Source organism: Amia ocellicauda, chromosome 15, assembly GCF_036373705.1.
Source record: "Amia ocellicauda isolate fAmiCal2 chromosome 15, fAmiCal2.hap1, whole genome shotgun sequence".
Classification (NCBI taxonomy): domain Eukaryota; kingdom Metazoa; phylum Chordata; class Actinopteri; order Amiiformes; family Amiidae; genus Amia; species Amia ocellicauda.
This window is the reverse complement of record NC_089864.1, coordinates 29,720,047-29,740,347: the sequence shown is the minus strand read 5'-3', so window position 1 is coordinate 29,740,347 and position 20,301 is coordinate 29,720,047. Positions and strand designations below refer to the sequence as shown.

Here is a 20,301-nt window from a genome sequence, read left to right as displayed (position 1 = left end):
GATCAAACATTGATCCAGAGACCTGGGTTTGCAACAAGATCGAGATTGAATTCCACAGGAAAGATAGAAACTTGCTGAGCTGATCACAGGGCAGGCAGACGAATGCTATAACATATAGGTGCAAATCTGCTAATAGAATAAATAATGACAATAATATATTAATATATGACTTGCAGAAAATCACGTTTCAGGAATCAACACGATTAAAACTCTTTCACAAAGACTAATTTGTATTACAAAACCCAGATTGTTGGCTATATTGTATTCAGTATATCCTACCACATAAACTGCAGGTTCCGCAGTTGGAGAAGAAAGTTTTTATAACTTATTCAATGTGAGGAGTTCACACCTGAAACGCTGTAGAGGAATTTCATTCAAATATTTAGTAACATATAGAAGAACGGGTAAACGGGAGAAATGCACACACACACAGATAATTTCTGTCTGCTGTCGTTTTGTTTTTCTGATACTTTAATTAATATTGGTTTGGCGAAGCCAAATAAATAAATAAATCATGACCCTGTCTTTAAATTTGATGGTCGGAATGAAACACTCATTTCGATCAATCTTCAATTTTGATTAAACAGTATACACTCCTACTGACTAATACTGGTGACTAGATAGCTAGTTATCTTACCTCATTGCTGCTGGACTGGAGGACTGACTTCAAATCTTTATTGACTGACCAGCCGTAACATCACGACAAACAATGTGATGGGCCTGTTGAGTGTTGTGGGTGGAATGCTGGACATTTGAATGTAATGCTCCTTCATTTATTGGTCTGTTTGTCACCCACATTTTTGACAGTGACAGTCTACAAAATGTGTACTCTGTAACGAATGCCTTTTTAAAAGTAGTGAAGTACAATACTTCACTCAAAACATACTTAAGTAAAATTACCAAATTTGAAAAATACTCATAAAAGTACAAGTACATGAAAAAGCAACTAAATTACAGCAAACGAGAGTAGTTGTAATTTGTTACTTTCCACCCATGTTTACAGCCAACATCAAACCCTGGAATAAGCACAATTCTACCCACAGATTGCTTTTTTCCCATCCATGCATTGTCAATTACTGAAGTGACAGTCGTATAAAGCAACTCAGCACTGTCGTACAACAATCCTGTTATATCCTAGGTAAATCTCTTACTTTGTACTTGTAAATTGTACTCTCAATGTGCTGCTATATCGTGGTAGGCCAATGAGGAAATGTGCTAGGTTTTTCCATCAGCCCTCCTGAACTTAAAAATGATGAGGTTTCAGTTTCTTACCCAAGTAACCATCTCAGCTTCTACATGCAATGCTGCAGGACTGTGGGAGGAAACACATTTCATTCAAGTCAGTATGCAGTAACAGCAGTATTTGTTTCTTGTACAGCTGACGTATATAATAAATTGCTCAGTAATGGTCTTTTTGTTTCTCTGCAGGGGGATGGGCGTGATGAGGTGGTTGCTTGTGCCTGGGATGGGCAGACATACATCATTGACCATAATCGTATGGTAGTCAGGTTTCAATTTGATGAGAATGTCAATGCTTTTTGTGCAGGTAAGATAGTAATACTCAGATATATATATATATATATATTTTTTTTTTTAACTTACAGGGCCTCATTCATTAATTGTTGTTGTTAAAAACAGACAGAACACATGTTAACACTATCCTGTAAGACATGTCGTATAGCTATAATTAGGGTGGTAGACACAATGATTATGTAAATCAGCATAGCAAAATGCAGCTTATAGTAAGGTGCTGATACATATCATTACAGCTCCAATGATAAGGCAATTGTGGTGAGGTGCAGAAGAGGTAGCTTTAACATTTTATTTATTGACTTATGTATTTAATTATTCTTTAGGAATCCATTTGTATTTAAAAAAATATATATGTTTTTAAGTTAATTCTGCCCCAGTGACTTACTCTTTGGCTATTTTATGTAATTTAGCCTTCCTTTCTTACACATTACATGTTACACAAAAACTCTTTAATATAAATGACTATGGTCTGGTTTCACAGATGAAGATCAGCACTAGTCCAATATTATAGTCTAATGCTGGGGTCACACTACATGATTTCTACAATCCAACAAGATTTTGTGAACAGTGGGCAGCTCACACTTAACGACTATTTTGCACAAAATGTAGGTCTTTTGCGTCTTGAAGGAGTGCACAATTCCCGATCGCTTAAGTACAGGGGAACACACACTTAACGACTGATCAGAAATTCTTGTCGTGGCGATCTGCGTCACAGCCTCCAAACTCCCCACATCTCGCAGAAACGCACGTGATCCACAGAGCGAAAAGGTCAACTAATACGGACGTGGACATTTACAGGTCACGTTCGTGAAGTGCAGATGTCCACAGTTATGCGCAGATCTGCGCTGTTCCACCAATGGGATCAGTGGATTTCTACTGTTGCTGTTCGTGTTCGTGTGTGCGGACAAACACTAAAAGCGGAAAGAGAAAAGAGGATGTGTGTGAAGACATGGCCGTGAGAGCTTTACTGTGAGAGCTGCAGCTGAGCAACAGTCACAAGCTATATCTATCCCACAGAATGATCATTGCATTGTAGAGATCGATATTTGGTGCAGACCTGGGTCAATTACAGATACTAATTGGTATTTGAAAATATAATTTTCCCTGTATTAGAGTATTTTTAAATAACCTGCGCCGAAACAACCATTAGTATTTGAAGTATTTTAATAAATACGTATGAAAATCTTATTCTCCTGTCATGTTTATTCTTCCTGTTTCTTTTCTCTTCTTCAGTCAGCTCAGCTCTCATTGGCTGCTGATCACGTCACTCTCCACGATCGGTGCCAATCAAGTCATAAATATTAAACATGTTTAATAAAATCATAGGGGCTCCGACTAGCTTATGATGGGATCAGAGGGTAATCGATGGTAAGTGCCCCAACCAGGCTGCTTGTCGAGACGATCAGTGCTGATTTGTCGTGAGGGCCAAATCAGGCTCAAATCGGGCTTAAAATCGTGTAGTGTGACCCCAGCATAAGACTAATGATAACACTATGAAACACAATTTTCCTAATTGCTAAAAGTCCAGTATATCCTGGTGGAAGCGCTCGCCTTGCTCCTCCGAGTACTCTCCCATTTTCTCCTTGAATATATCAAAATGACCATCAAGGATATGGACTTTGAGGGACATCCTACAGCCCATTGTGCCATAGTTCTTCACCAGGGTCTCAACCAGCTCCACATACTTTTCGGCCTTGTGATTGCGCAGGAAGCCCCGAACTACTGCGACAAAGCTGTTCCAAGCCCCTTTCTCCTTACTAGTAAGCTTTTTGCGGAATTCATTGCACTCCAGGATCTTCTTTATCTGTGACAACGGCTTTGACCTTTGCCTCAGACAGCTTAGGGAAGAAGTCTTGAAGGTAATTGAAGGCTGCCAACTCCTTATCTAGAGCTCTGACAAATTGTTTCATAAGGCCCGATTTAATGTGCAGTGGTGTAATCAGCACCTTCCGGGGGTCCACCAGTAGCTCCCACTTGACGTTGTTCCTCCCCTCAGAGAACTCGGTCCGCTGTGGCCAGTCCCGCCTGTGGTAGTGCGCCTTGGTGTCCCTGCTGTCCCAAAGGCAAAGATAGCAGGGAAACTTCGTAAAACCACCTTGGAGACTCATCAGGAATGCCACCATTTTTAAGTCTCCTATGACCTCCCAGCCGTACTCATCATACTTCAAGGCGTCCAGCAAGGTCTTGATGCTGTTGTAATCCTCTTTGAGATGCACCGAGTGAGCTAAGGGAAGGGACGGGTACTTGTTACCATTATGGAGCAGCACGGCTTTGAGGCACCTGGATGAGCTATCAATGAAGAGGCTGGTTACAGAAAATTCCAATTGCCTCGAACAGACTGGTCACATTGTGGCAGAAGCAGAGCCCATCTTGATGGGTGAAGAAGCTGGAAAAAGGCTGGTGACGCTTCCTCTGATCTGTGACTTGTACACTTTCATCCAACAAGTTCCAATGCTTGAGCCTAGAATTCAAAAGCTCGGCATTGGACTTGGTGAGACCAAGATCTCTAATCAAGTCGTTGAGGTCTTTTTGGTTGTGGTAGTATGGGTTTCTCTTCTCAGCTCCAAGGAAGGTCCGGATATGTGATAGCAGGTCCAGTCCGACATTTGGAATGGTCCACCATGCAGAAGTAGCAGTTGCTTGAGTGTCAGGTTCCCGCTAAATTCTTGGGATAGCGAACTTCATGGCTCTCTTTTCCCCTCTGTACCATCCTACAAAAATACATTTATTTCACCCATGGCATTTCTATGTTAATGCGTTTTCAAAATAAGAACATAATAAAGTTTACAAATGAGAGGAGGCCATTCAACCCATCGTGCTCATTTGTTGTCCATTAATAACTGAGTGATCCAAGGATCCTATCCAGTCTATTAAAAAAAATTCCCAAATTTTCAGTTTCTACCACATTGCTGGGGAGTTTCTTCTAGATTGTGACTACTCTCTGTGTGAAGAAGTGTCTCCTGTTTTCCATTTTGAATGCCTTGAAGCCCAATTTCCATTTGTGTCCCCGGGTCTATGTGTCTCTGCTGATCTGGAAAAGCTCCTCTGGTTTGATGTGGTCGATGCCTTTCATGATTTTGAACACTTGGATCAAGTCCCCACGTAGTTTCCTCTGTTTCAGGGTGAAAAGGTTCAGTTTCCTCAGTCTCTCCGAGTAGGACATTCCCTTCAGACCTGTAATAAATCTGGTTGCTTTCCTCTGAACTGCCTCTAGAGCAGCGATATCCTTCTTGAAGTGTGGAGCCCAGAACTGTACACAGTATCCAGATGAGCTCTAACTAGTGCATTGTACAGTCTTAACATTACTTCCCTTGTTTTAAATTGTACACTTTTGACAATATACCCTAGCATTCTGTTTGCCTTTTTTATTACAAGGCAGATCATGTAATAAATATGGGTTTACATTTAGCAGGAAACTTTGAAGAATGTCATTGTATGCCGTGATAATTGAATTGGCTTTGTTTGCGACAAATCCAGTCAAATTAGAATGAAAGTAGATTGTGTCACCAATGCATAATTCACAGAGTTCTGGTCAACTGTATTTGCTATTATTATTTCAGAGGAATTCAATAATTCTAATAAAACATCCTGCAAAATGTACAGAACATACTGATATTTTGCATCTGACTGAAACACAGACAGATATCATTGCCAGTTCTACAATTATAATCTTGTGCAAATCAGCAATTTGGGGTAGATATACTCTTCTCAGTTGACCTTCTGTAGAAATTGCACCTGCATTTATTACATGTTTGGGATTATCATATTTTTCCAGGGGAATATTAGCACAAACAAATGTCAAATACAAATAACATTGCATCTGTGTTCATAATTCTTTCCCCTTCTGTTTTGCACTGCATGTATTTACTGATGTGAGAGCAACTTCCCCATGTAAATGTGTTTAACAGGATTAGTGTTTGGCAGGCATATGAGAATGTGATAACAAGTTTAGCAGGACCCATGAAATGTTGTTAAAAAAATAAAACTGTTCTTTTTGTGTTCATAAGGGGTGTTTAATAACTGAAATTCTTGTTTCCTTTATTATGTAATAATTTAAAAGTTTAATTGTTTATAATTAAATTCATAAATAATGTTCTTCCGTGATAGAGATCTGACTCTCAATGAGAATTAATGGTTTAATAAAACACTAAAATAATTCACAAATTTAAGTTGTATTACTGAACTGAATTCATATTGACCTATGTGCAAACATCTTTGAATTAGAAGTTGAACAAATATTGTGGTAAAATTATGTGACACCTTGTTTGTGGATTACTGATTCTTACCTTTCTAAAAGCAAAGTATGCATGTTTTTCATTCTGTAGGTCAATATGCCTGTAAAGATGGGCGGAACAGCCCCTGCCTGGTCTATGTGAGCTTTAACCACAAGATCTACATTTACTGGAGAGTAGAACTTGAAAGGATGGAGTCCACCAATCTGCTGAAAGTTATGGAGGAGAGGCAGGAGTACAGAGGTCTCCTGAACCAGCTTGGTGTGGGTGAGTTGGAGAGATGCATAGTGAAATATCTACCTGCATATCAGGAACCACAATCTAGTCATAATTATGATGTATATCAAAATATAACTAGATTTAAAAGTTTCAAATTCATTTACGTGAGAATGTGATGAATATAAGCACTTCAGAATGTTAATCACTGTTTAAGGAAGTGTATATTTAAGCAGCCTGATATCTTTTCTCTGGAATGATATATGACAGGAATGTTAAAAGGCATCAGAAAGTGCATTTCCAGATAGAACATACATGGGTTCCTATATGTGTTCCATTGTAAGTATAAGTCTGACTGCATTTTGTCAATTCTCACTTTGACCTTAAGGAAAGGTCAAAGGTCACAGTGGAGGACTTTTTTGGAACAGACCATATTTCAGTTCCTATGTGAGTTCTATATCAATCATTAGCCTATCTACACTCTATAGGGCAATATAATCAATTTTAAGCATTGATTGAACCTTGAAGGGGATGTCAAAGGTCAAGATTAATGGTGCTTGGACTATTTTACCAGTAAACTTATGATGTTCGTTACAAATCTGCATTCAGGTAGCAGGTTTGAGCCTTGTGTCAATGAGAAAAAAAAAAAGTATTAATACTCATAATGAATTTGACCTGGAAGAAGGAAAGGTCAAAGGTCAAATTCAGAGTGTTATTTTGAAAGGCCACATATGATTTCCTACATGTGTTCTGTATAGACCACGGGTCAATGTCCTCTGTCAGAAAAAATTGGTAAAATCTTGCATTTGAGTTCAAAGTTCAAAAGCAAGGACATTTTCATATAGAACGCTTATGGATTCCTATACATGTTCAGTAGTAAATGGCACTCTATCTTTACCATTAAATACATTAAATTGTCCTTTGAACCCTAAAGGACAGGTCAAAGTTCAATAATGATATGAAGTTTGTTTGGCCCCTTATGACATGATGACTGTGATGGCTTAAGAAAAGTGTTACCCAAAAATACAAGAATAAAATCACATTTGACCTGGAAGGAGAGCTCAGAGGTCAAGTTTAAGGTCATGCATGGATAGAGCACATATGGTTTTCTGTACATGTTCTGTAGTGACCAACATTGTATCTGCTACCCATAAGGTGCTATCAAATGTCAAAAATGAAAATTGGCAATATCCCATGATCCTTAGCTCTGACCAAAAAACAAATAGCATTTGTATATGCATAATATAAATACATCCTTGAAGGAGTAATGAGATGTTCAATACCTGAAGATAATTTCTAACCTAATCAAAATCAGCATCTGGCGCTGAGAAGGTCAAATGTCAGATGTAGTGACATTTCAGAAAGATAATCTATGGTTTACTATTAGTGTTCAATTGTAGGTATGGGGCTAAAACCTATCAGTAGTTATTAGCTTTCAAGATTTTACAACCAGAAAATAGCAGGGAGTAATATGTTATCCTGAAAACATGTTTTAGTGCTGTGAATTTTGGCCAGGGTAAGAAAAATACAAATAGACAAAAATCCAATTCCATAATTTTATTGTAGATTTGTTGAACACTGTTTCTTCACTCAAACCCTTAATCCAACATCAGTGGAACTTAGACCCCGTTCACACTTGAGATTTAGGCCGGCCCAGGGGCGGGTCAAAACTAGTCCCGCTTTTCGACCCGGCCTAATGCCGGCCTAAAAGTAACTGTGAACGCGCCGGGCCCTGGGCCGGGTGAGAAGCATCAGCGCGTGATGCAACTCAAGCCCCGCCCCCAGAGACTGCGTGTCTGAGAGTAGTAATAGTACATCCAGGATTTGAACTGACAGCCTGTATACTTTAAGTAGGGGGGCTTTAATTTATTCATTTTCTTGCATTGGAATCTTGTGTGCAGTATGGAATAGATGCGGAGAGCTAAGCAATGCAATTCACAAAATCTATAGAGATTTGTTTTGTTCTCAGATCCATTAATTTATTTTTCTATCTCTTGTTATTTCAAGCGTACATCTTTCCATGCTCCTCTTTGTTGTCCACAGTTTCTGTATCATTTTTGCATTAAATGAGCAGATTTCACATCCAAAAGTGAGCACTGGTCATATGCGTTGATCAAATACTTTTTTCTCTTTTCTATAGATTTCCTTTCAACAGCATTCTATTTCTTCCAAATGCACTCCATCCCATTTTTACTTTTCTTTTGATTTCTTCCGTAATATCTCTGTCCGTGCTCATGTGTTGTCCAAGGTCTTCAGGTAAATATGCAAATATGACAATGTCATCGGCAAACTAAGTTGTTCAAATAAGCTCCATTTAAATTCCTTTTTCTTCCCAGTCCAAAGTCTTGAACACTTCTTCATATTGTTGCCATGATGGATTTGGAGAGATTGTGTCTCCTTGATGTACTCCTTTGCAAATATTGATATTGTCAGTGTCTTGGTGGAGTCAGATTGTGTGGTGTCTCCTTGATGTACTCCTTTGCAAATATTGATATTGTCAGTGTCTTGGTGGAGTCAGATTGTGTGGTGTCTCCTTGATGTACTCCTTTGCAAAAATTGATATTGTCAGTGTCTTGGTGGAGTCAGATTGTTTATGTAGCATTGTTGTAGATATATTTAATAAGAGTTATATAGGTTTCCTCAATGTTTTGATTTCTTAGAGGTCTGATGAGTTTGTATATTGAATCAAATGCTTTCTCATAGTCTATAAAGGCCAGGCACAGAGGAAGCTCCTATTCTGTGCATCTTTCCTGTAATTCTTGGACAACTTCCATCATGTTATATCCACTCCTGCTTGTTCTCTTGGTTGGGGGAAGTCCAGAGTGACTTTTTTTTCATTAATATAACATGTGATTGCATATGGGTGTATGGGGATATGTGTTGTTAATGTTTCATGGTCATTAAACACATTATTTTTGTAGGTATCTAATATTATTATCTAAATATTGTATATGTTATAATTCATATTTAAAGTTAAGTTTGAATTGTATAATTTGAAGTGTTTATTGCATACATTCACTTAAAGACAAACTGAAGTAAGCATAAACATTCTGTCAATAAAAAGCTCTTATGCATGTCTACTTGTTTTTTTTAGAGGAAAAATTAATACTTTCTTCCAAGAGTAGGCTACTTACAGTATGTTGCAAGTGTATTCTAGCTAGCTTTACCGTGCAAGACCTATAATAATACATGCATACCACTTTTTACATTTTTTCTTTTCAATATTTCTAACTGCTCACAATGATGTGCATGGAAAACAAATTTGACATTATGGCACTTCACCAGCTGTTCTATTTTGTTTTTATATATTTTTGGTACGTAGTCCTTTGTATTAGAGAAGGCATATCACTTCTGATTACGAATGCAATCACATAAGAGAACACACCAGGGGGTAATACAAACCAAAGAGAGAGAGATTTTGTATATGATTTGTATATGTATTTTATATATTTTTTGTGATACAGGATTCAAACCTATAATAATATTTTTAAATTCTTCAATTCTTCAATTAATTCATCCTGTAATATTGTGTCTTAATAACAACATTATAAAGTTTACAAATGAGATGAGGCCATTTGACCCTTTGTGCTCGTTTGTTGTCCATTAATAACCAAAAATAGAATCCAGTTCCCAAATTGTCCGCTTCAACCACATCACTGGGGAATTTAAGCCCAATTTCAATTCATGTCTCTGTGTCCGTGTGTCCCTGCTGATCTGGAAAAGCTCCTCTGGTTTGATGTGGTCGATGCCTTTCATGATTTTGAAGACTTGAATCAAGTCCCCAGGTAGTCTCCTCTGTTTCAGGGTGAAAAGGTTCAGTTTCCTCAGTCTCTCAGTAGGACATTCCCTTCAGACCTGGAATGAGTCTGGTTGCTCTCCTCTGAACTGCCTCTAGAGCAGCGATATCTTTCTTGAAGTGTGGAGCCCAGAACTGTACACAGTATTCCAGATGTCTAACTAGTGCATTGTACAGTCTTAACATTACTGCCCTTGTTCTAAATTCTACACTTTTCACAATATACCCTAGCATGTTGTTTGCTTTCTTGATTGCTTCCCCACATTGTTTGGATGGAGAAAGTGAGGAGTCCATACCTTGTAATACCTTGCACTTGTCCACATTGAATTTCATCTGCCAGGTGTCAGCCCACAAATGAATATCCTGTGCTGCTGAGATTGTATCTGCTGAGCCACCTATTTTAGTATCATCTGCAAATTTGAAAAGTTTGCTAACTATCCCAGAGTCCAGATCATTAATATAGATTAGAAAAAGCACAGGCCCTAGTACTGATCCCTGTGGAACTCCACTAACAACCTCACTCCAGTTAGAAGCAACTCCTCGTATTGACACCCTCTGTTTCCTATACATCAACCAGTTCATAATCCATTTACTTATATTACCCTGAATTACTACAGCTTCCAGTCTTTGGTGTGGAACCTTATCAAAAGCTTTTTGAAAATTCAAGTATATCATATCATATGCTTTCATGTGATATACAGCTGCAGTTGCATGTTAAAAAAAAAAAAACTTGAATACATTAGTAAGACATGATCTGCCTCGTCTAAACCCATGTTGACTATCTCCAAGAATATGGTTTTCATTAAGATGCTCCTTTCTTTTCCAACATTTTACAAGTAATGCAGGTGAGACTGATTGATCTGTAATTTCCTGGCTCAGTTTCTGCTAATGCTTCACCGCTTTCACTCAAATGAAAGTGGTCCTTGATTATAAAAGATACTTAATGCTTTTTATATATTTGGAATTGCCAATTGGCCCAACATTTTAAAAATGTTTTGAGAAAGAAAGATGCTTTAAAATGTCCAAAATATTTTTTCCATAATTGTCTCAAATCATTAATAATGCACAACCATCAAAACTCAACACAGTGTCAACCAGTGGTTCCTCTAAATGCACAGAACAATTAGTGTACATAAAACAGCATATCTAAGCACAGGTTGATTCTAGCTTCCAGTGATTCATAACAGCAAACAATGCAGAAAACATGTTCATGGCTTTGTCTGTCTAAATGAGGAATGACTTACAGAATTTGCTTGCCTGTGTATTTCTGGTTTTTTTTTTACCAGTTGTGTGAGCAATAGATACATGTAAGACTGAGCAGCCTAGTGGAAAACATAGCTACATAGCTTGTGATGTCACACTTTGACCCTATTTACAAAAGCTGTGTTTTGCTAGGAAACCTGGGAAGGAAGCTGAATGAAAGCAGCCAGCTGATGTATCTTCATATGAATGGTCATGTCAGTTGTGCTTTGTGTTACTGGCTGCTTTTTCCAACATGCTGGAGCATGAGTGGTGAGCCAGAGGGCAGAGTGACCTAGTTGCAGAAACTAAAAAATGCTGGCAAGGTCTGAGTCTTTGTTAAACTGGGCTGTATGTGTGTGATGGGGGTGCTCCAGTCTCACACAAAAGGTGTGTGTGTCTCTCTCCCCCTCTCTGTTTTTTATTTAATATAAAATTTTCTAATAGTTTATTTGGATTTGCACGGATGCATCAATACCTTTGCATACATTGGTAAACAGAGGTTTGAAACATCAATACTGATTGTATTGGTGATAACATCATCACCTTACATTTAAATTAATAAGTTCTACAGATATATCAATTAAAATGAAATAAAATAGTCTGTATTTCTAAACCTTTACAGAGAAGTTACCATGTTTGATATTTAATACATTTAAAGAATCTGAAAGTGTTTTAGTACACATATTAAATGGTTTATACATGAATCATACAATGCAAGAGCACAGTAGTAGTAATATTGAGTTTTACCTTATTTCATACATCATAAAGTATCATTAAAAGATTATGAGTGTGCGGGGTTGGGTGCTGACTAGATAGGTTATTTTTGGGGAAGTGCAGTTTATTTCTGCTGTATGAGCTGCCTGCTTCTAGGGTTGAGGAGTACAGGACTTGCCTCACCAGATGCACGTTAAATGGCTGCATGATAAATAATTAATCTGTAGTCTCACGCTCTAGGAGAGAGATTCAAACATGGTGCAAATCTTTGCGCGACATTGGGATATAGTATTGTTTTCCTGTGTCACGCAAAACCGCCTGCGCCACTCCATAGTGCGCTATTATCCCCACTGTTTGAACACAGTTTCGCCCAGTTATTAGATGGATGTGCCACACTAATATCGCTCAAAAACTGGTATATTCAGTCTAATTTAAGTATTTCACGCCATTTCAATTCGATTGCACAATCCGCATGTTTAATGTCAGCACGGAATACCTTTGCATCTCATGTTTCCAATTACTGAGTCATTACCATATGTTAATAAGCCACCATTAAAGAACAGGACTCTGCAGGTGGATGAATGATGGCAGTGAGCTGGACAGCCGAGTGCCATGTTTCACTATCTGTTATTTGTAGACACACACACACACACACACACACACACACATACATATACATCTCATTCTAAATCACATCTGACATCAGTCCACACTGTGCAGTGCACTCGAGTCTGGACACATCCAGAATGCACAGATCTTCGTAATATAGTAGTGCACACCTCTATGGCGTTGTCCTGACAGGACAAACAACGAGGCTCATACGCGTAGTATTGCAGTACAAACACAATATTGTGAACGTTGTGAAAACGTAGTAGTAATAAATATTACCCAATACCCATAATTGGCTGTATGTTTGTAGGTCGTCACAGACTCAAACATAATCTTATGATATACATTACTGCTGCTGTGTGTCTAAAACAGGTGTGTAGCACCTACTGCAGTGCTGTGTAGCCACCATATCCTTTTTCATTTACATAAGTAAGCTTGTTTTTATATTTTGAAAATACATTACTTACACTGCACAAAGGGATGATTTGTTTACTTGTGTTATTCCATTCAGTGCATATTTGGATGTCCTATTATTATTATTAGTAGTAGTATGATTATTATGATATTGTTTTTGATTTCTTACATTTAGTTTGACAGAATTTGATTAATGATCCACTCTAACTGGATATCAATGAGTTCATTTTCCTTGCATTGTCATATATTTGCTATATTTGTTATTGAAACGTAATTCTAATGAAGAGAAGCTGTATAAAAACCTTATTAATCACCTTATAATTGTTCATTCTCATTTAACTTCAGGGAAAAAAACACACACACACGTATATAAAAAAATAAAATACATGACAGCCCATCTCGGGATTCTAACCCACTATGCCTGGTTCATAGTGCTGTTCCTTAACCTTAACCACTCCTGCCAACGGAGATTAAATATACAGTGAGGGAAAAAAGTATTTGATCCCCTGCTGATTTTGTAAGTTTGCCCACTGACAAAGAACTGATCAGTCTATAATTTTTATGGTAGGTGTATTTTAACAGTGAGAGACAGAATAACAACAAAAAAATCCAGAAAATCGCATTTCAAAAAAGTTATACATTGATTTGCACGTTAATGAGTGAAATAAGTATTTGATCCCCTATCAATCGGCAAGATTTCTGGCTCCCAGGTGTCTTTTATACAGGTAACGAGCTGAGATTAGGAGCACTCTCTTAAAGGGAGTGCTCCTAATCTCAGCTTGTTACCTGTATAAAAGACACCTGTCCACAGAAGCAATCAATCAGTCAGATTCCAAACTCTCCACCATGGCCAAGACCAAAGAGCTGTCCAAGGATGTCAGGGACAAGATTGTAGACCTACACAAGGCTGGAATGGGCTACAAGACCATCGCCAACAGCTTGGTGAGAAGGTGACAACAGTTGGTGCGATTATTCGCAAATGGAAGAAACACAAAATAACTGTCAGTCTCCCTCGGTCTGGGGCTCCATGCAAGATCTCACCTCGTGGAGTTTCAATGATCTTGAGAACGGTGAGGAATCAGCCCAGAACTACACGGGAGGATCTTGTTAATGATCTCAAGGCTGCTGGGACCATAGTCACCAAGAAAACAATTGGTAACACACTACGCCATGAAGGACTGAAATCCTGCAGAGCCCGCAAGGTCCCCCTGCTCAAGAAAGCACATGTACAGGCCTGTCTGAAGTTTGCCAATGAACATCTGAATGATTCAGAGGAGAACTGGGTGAAAGTGTTGTGGTCAGATGAGACCAAAATCGAGCGCTTTGGCATCAACTCAACTCACCGTGTTTGGAGGAGGAGGAATGACCCCAAGAACCGCATCAAAGGGACGATGGACGGGGCCATGTACCGTCAAATCTTGGGTGAGAACCTCCTTCCCTCAGCCAGGGCATTGAAAATGGGTCGTGGATGGGTATTCCAGCATGACAATGACCCAAAACACACTGCCAAGGCAACAAAGGAGTGGCTCAAGAAGAAGCACATTATGGTCCTGGAGTGGCCTAGCCAGTCTCCAGACCTTAATCCCATAGAAAATCTGTGGAGGGAGCTGAAGGTTCGAGTTGCCAAACGTCAGCCTCGAAACCTTAATGACTTGGAGAGGATCTGCAAAGAGGAGTGGGACAATATCCCTCCTGAGATGTGTGCAAACCTGGTGGCCAACTACAAGAAACGTCTGACCTCTGTGATTGCCAACAACGGTTTTGCCACCAAGTACTAAGTCGAAGGGGTCAAATACTTATTTCCCTCATTAACATGCAAATCAATGTATAACTTTTTTGAAATGCGTTTTTCTGGATTTTTTTGTTGTTATTCTGTCTCTCACTGTTAAAATACACCTACCATTAAAATTATAGACTGATCATTTCTTTGTCAGTGGGCAAACGTACAAAATCAGCAGGGAATCAAATACTTTTTTCCCTCACAGTATATGCATCTGATAGTATATCATGACTGTGTAGTTTCTATTAAAATGTACAATGGGCAACACAATTGTGAGCTATAATGACTAGATAAGGGCGTCTGCCAAGAAATAAAAATAATTAAAATGACGCCAAGCGTGGGAACCTGTTGTGTTTTTTTTTTTTTTAATAATTATCTAAAAGTTTTATTTAATTATCAATTCATATTTTATAATATCAGTCTAAATTCTGTTTATATAGAATAAGTAAGGCAGACGATATTTCTTAGCCATTTTAGTAAAAATAAAATACTTGTGTTAGTGATGACTACAAAGCATAACAAAATGGCATCTAGAAACTGCAGTGTTTCGTGATCTAATTATTAATTAAACAAAAAGGGTAAGCATTTCAATATTGCAAGTATCATATTTATTTATTAGTTTTTTATGCATGCTGTATATATCTTAAGATATGTATTAATGGGTTTTGGAACTGTTGCCAAGTTGGTGGTACATGTTTTGGGAGAAAGACTCAAATATGTCCATCCATGCATTTTCTACACTGCTTGTCCTGGTGAGGGTCACGGTGACAACATACTAAATAGGGTTTGACCAGACCTCCCTCCCTGGTTGTTAACCTGTTGCATGTTATCTGTTTTTTCTTTTGTAAAAACCTCTGTGAAATACTCATTTAGAACATTTGCCACATCTTGTTTGTATTCCAAGATACTTCCATTTTTGCCCTCTAGCTGTTTCACTTACTCCTTTATTGACCTCTTGCTGTTGTAATATAGAAAAAAACTCTTTCCATTAGTTTTAGCTCCAAGAGTTTTGTTTCTTTCTATTTCCCTCTTTGCTTTCCTGATCCCTTTCTTAAGATCTCTTTGCAGTTCAACATATTCTTTGAATTTTGTTTCATCTCTCTCCCTTTTGTGCGCTATACAACATTTTCTTTCTCTTGATATTTTCTTGCATACTTCTATTAAACCATTTTGGCCAATGTTTGTTGGTCCTCAATTTGCTAAGTTATGGTACAAATTCTGATAATTCTATGAATGGGATGACATTTATACACAAAATAAGATTACAAAACAAAATAACAAAATACAGATTTCTGAAAATACTGCTCTGTAATTGGCTGTTTTTTCATAGTACATATGACATCAGTATTACCGTTATGGAGAGGAACTCTTAACATATAAATATAATTATAGAGCATTTTTATATCCACTATCTAAGGTTTTCCTTTAATTGCCAATCCCTATTTAATGGAGTCAATTTTGCTTGGCTAACCAGTAGGGTCATTGCATTTCTAAGTAACAAATGCAGATAGTACCTGTGCTATGGAGCTTACTTATCAGGAAGATACTTCATCCTAAGCATCTTGGATCAATGTGTTACTTCATTGTGGTTTTATGTGTCACCCAATCAAACATGTTGTAGATTTGTATCTAGGTAAAGAGGCTAGAAATATTGCTGCCAGTCTGTTCAGTGTATGACAGATGGAGGATCAATAGAGAATTGATAGGCTCTGAATTAATAACCATATTACTGCTGCCAGGGGAGACCAGCTGTTGAACAAATAATTTTATGTTATACAACAGTTACAGGACATAATTAAGTTTTTCTTAGCCAAACATAGAGATCGTTTATGGATGTATTTATTTAATTAAAAACATTTTCCTAGATAAGATGTCTTGGAGCAAGTCTTTTATGATTAGTTTATTTTAAGAAGCATTTTAGCAATAACCAGCTCTACTTAAATTAGATGCAAATCAAGCACAAAATTAGATGTGATATCTTGATTCTTTAGATCCACCAATTAAATTACAATAGAAAACTGTTAATTTTTAATCAATCCAATCCTCTTAATTTCCACTTGTCTACTTGGATACTTGTTTCTAAATAGCCTATGTGTATGTTCCTCAAAGGCGTAACTCTGTTTTCTAGAGGATTCTTGTATCCAATGGAAATATGACGAGGTATTGAGTATAGAATTTGCAATTGGCAGTTTGATATTCTGATTTCTGTATTGCCACTGAGGGGCTGCTGTTTTTGCTGTGTACCAGCTACAAACACATTCTAAGAAAGGGGCTGGAGTGTACATTTTTGCTGCTGGGCTTTTCTCATACACAGTGAAGCAGACAGGAGAGGCTTGATGAAGTTGTCTGGATGAAGGCACAGAGGCTGCAAGATAGTTGTCTATCCCATGAGACTGGAATATGAGGGAGAAAGCAGGCAGAAAGGACAATTTGATGTAAAGGAGATTTGTATCTTCTACATAGCAGTTACACTTTTAAAGAGTTTAAAGGTCTCCAGAAATAATATGGGTGTGTCTTTCTAATGTACCTTGTGAGAGTGGTAAAATAGACTTAGGCAAGTCTGTTACCTTGTGGATAAAAGAGGAGAAATCAAAAACTGACTTTAATTTTTGTGTCTGACAGATGCTGAAGACACCGATGCTGTCAAAGACTTGATCCATGATGTACTCTATGAGGACAAAAATCTCAAGCCTACTTGAACCCTATCAGTATCCCTCCTATCCATGTAAATGTACTTTTGTTAATAAAGATTGTTTAGAAACATTTTGAAGTTTTGTTTTAATTGTTTATTTTGTTTGTGAAGTGAAGCTTCCATGCTTCCAGGTCTCTTCTCTATCCTAATGCATCTCAGTCTCTTTACTGAGTCTCACTTCATACTTCTCTTGTTGAAAATAAGTCTTCATTTATATCTTCACTGACAATCACTGGCATCCGATTCTTTTGGATGAAATATATTAAAAACATAGTCGTAATTGTTTATCAAAAATTAAAAATTATATGGTATGTGTTAGGCTACAGTGAGGGAAAAAAGTATTTGATCCCCTGCTGATTTTGTACGTTTGCCCACTGACAAAGAAATGATCAGTCTATAATTTTAATGGTAGGTGTATTTTAAGTGAGAGACAGAATAACAACCAAAAAATCCAGAAAAACGCATTTCAAAAAAGTTATAAATCGATTTGCATGTTAATGAGGGAAATAAGAGGGATTTTGTCCCACTCCTCTTTGCAGATCCTCTCCAAGTCATTAAGGTTTCGAGGCTGACGTTTGGCAACTCGATCCTTCAGCTCCCTCCACAGATTTTCTATGTGATTAAGGTCTGGAGACTGGCTAGGCCACTCCAGGACCTTCATGTGCTTCTTCTTGAGCCACTCCTTTGTTGCCTTGGCTGTGTGTTTTGGGTCATTGTCATGCTGGAATACCCATCCACGACCCATTTTCAATGCCCTGGCTGAGGGAAGGAGGTTCTCACCCAAGATTTGACGGTACATGGCCCCGTCCATCATCCCTTTGATGCGGTGCAGTTGTCCTTTCCCCTTAGCAGAAAAACACCCCCAAAGCATAATGTTTCCACCTCCATGTTTGACGGTGGGGATGGTGTTCTTGGGGTCATTCCTCCTCCTCCAAACACGGCGAGTTGAGTTGATGCAAAAGAGCTTGATTTTGGTCTCATCTGACCACAACACTTTCACCCAGTTCTCCTCTGAATCATTCAGATGGTCATTGGCAAACTTCAGACGGGCCTGTGCGGGCGCTGCAGGATTTCAGTCCTTCACGGCGTAGTGTGTTACCAATTGTTTTCTTGGTGAATATGGTCCCAGCTGCCTTTAACATTAACAAGATCCTCCCGTGTAGTTCTGGGCTGATTCCTCACCATTCTCAAGATCATTGAAACTCCTCGAGGTGAGATCTTGCATGGAGCCCCAGACCGAGGGAGACTGACAGTTATCTTTCAAGTCGGAAGCACTGCCCAAGGGGGAGGGGTTACTGCGCACTTCCGCGGGAACCCGATCGAAACGTCACTCTACGTCACTCAGAACAGGTCCCTTCCCATTTCCTGTTCTCTTTTGCCTCTTCGCTTGACTCAGGAACGTAAGCTCTCTGTGTCTGTGTTTATAATAAATATTCAAACTGCGTATTTCGGCTGGCTGGCTCACTTCATAGTGTTGTTCACCACCGTTTTCGCTACACATCGTCTCTGTCTTGTGTGTGTTTAGTTATTATTGATAGCTAATCCCGATTCTGTCCCGTCCGCGCACCGGAGGTCCGACTGCGCTTTCTGTTTCAGTTTCATTCACAAGAAGAGCCTCATGTTTATATAGTGCTATATATATTCCGACTGCTTGCTGTGTTGGTTTTTTGTCTACAGGGCTTTTTCCTCCACAGCAGGAGCGCTAGCAGCGTCGGTAAAATCGTAAGCGGTGTGTCGTAATAGATCTCGCCCGCGTGAGGTGCTCCTCTGCCGGCTTGCGCCTGCACTATAGCCCGCAGCTGCGGCTGTAGGAGATCTCGGTTTGCCGAGAATGAGCACTGCTAGCCCTCCCGGTCCGTGCGTGCGTGCCTCGGTTTTAGATCCCGCTACGGCTGGTGGTCTACTACCCTCGACCCCCGCGGACCCCGGACTCCGCATCACCCGGTGTCCCCGGAAACCCTGGCACACATGGTGTGCTTAAGCCTACGGGCCTACGCGGCGCTTGTATCCAGCACCTGGTGCTTGGCATACACAGTGTTCAGTCCGGCAACAGCAAAGTTGCGTGTGGTTGGTGTCGCAGCGCCCCCGTGTATATAAACGTTGCCGGGTGGAGACGCACTTACATCGGCGGGCCCGCTAGGCGCTCCATTTGTTGCAGAGGCGTTCCAGTTGTTGTGTGCCCCCGGTGCAAACACTGATCGGCGCCTCTGCTGCACATTTCCCTGTGCATGCGCGTGTGCACTCGGCGCTCGGCAATGAGCTCCTCTCGCCCCCGCCACTGTGCCGCTTGCGGCCACCGCACCTTGCCCGCCTGGATTGGGGAACTCTTATGCCCTGTCTGTCTGCCATCTTACCGGGCGCCGCCGCACCTGGCGACTCCCCACTCCGGCGAGTGACGGGGGGGCCTCTGGAGCGCTGGATCTCCGCCTCTCCCCGAGCCCCTCCGTCCGCTCCACCAGGATGGTAGTGCTGGGGACAGCCGCGCCTCCTGCGCCGGCGTCCCCACCTACTCCCACTGCTGCACCGGCTGTCGCTCCCGCACCTGCCACAGCAGCTCCCCCCCTGCGACAGCCGCGCCGCCCCTGCCTGACGTGCCCGCCGCCATGGCCGCGTGCCCGCGAACGACGAGGACGAGCGGTGGAGCGACGCCCTCAGGCTCCCTCCCCCTCTTCTGAGTCTTCGGTGGCCTCCTCCGCACCGTCGGAAAAGGAGGTCCAGCTCAGTGGACAGGGAGCGCAATGAGCCTGTCCTTGCTCTCAGCAGCAGAATGGACCAAATCTGCACTCTCCTCTCCATGACGCTCCGCCACTGGCTCACACAGGAGGAGGGCAGCAGACAGGGCAACCTGGGAGGAGGACCGCCTGTCTCTGGGTCCTCATGAGGGCGATCCCTGGCAGCCATTGTGGTAGCACGCCACCAGCTTTGGCGACCCCAGGCATGGTGGGTCCCTGAGGTGGACAGGACTCGTCTCATGGACGCCCCTATCTCACTGGGCTTTACTTTTGGCCCCTCTGTGGAGGAGATGCTCTCGCGCACCCTCCAGGAGAGGGAGCAGTCCCTGCAGCTGGCCCGA

The 20,301-nt window shown here is 40.2% G+C and overlaps 1 protein-coding gene across 1 annotated transcript in view; it reads left to right on the top strand.

Moving 5' to 3' along the window:
- The window catches only part of itfg2 (integrin alpha FG-GAP repeat containing 2), a 62,676-nt gene extending 45,377 nt beyond the window's left edge, over window positions 1–17,299 (top strand). Inside the window, exons 10-12 of the mRNA XM_066724643.1 lie at window positions 1,429–1,546; window positions 5,859–6,032; window positions 17,159–17,299. Coding sequence (XP_066580740.1) covers window positions 1,429–1,546; window positions 5,859–6,032; window positions 17,159–17,235 — 369 coding nt within the window. The 3' untranslated portion in view covers window positions 17,236–17,299. The remainder of the gene's footprint in view (window positions 1–1,428; window positions 1,547–5,858; window positions 6,033–17,158) is intronic.
- The last annotated feature ends 3,002 nt before the right edge of the window (window positions 17,300–20,301 follow it).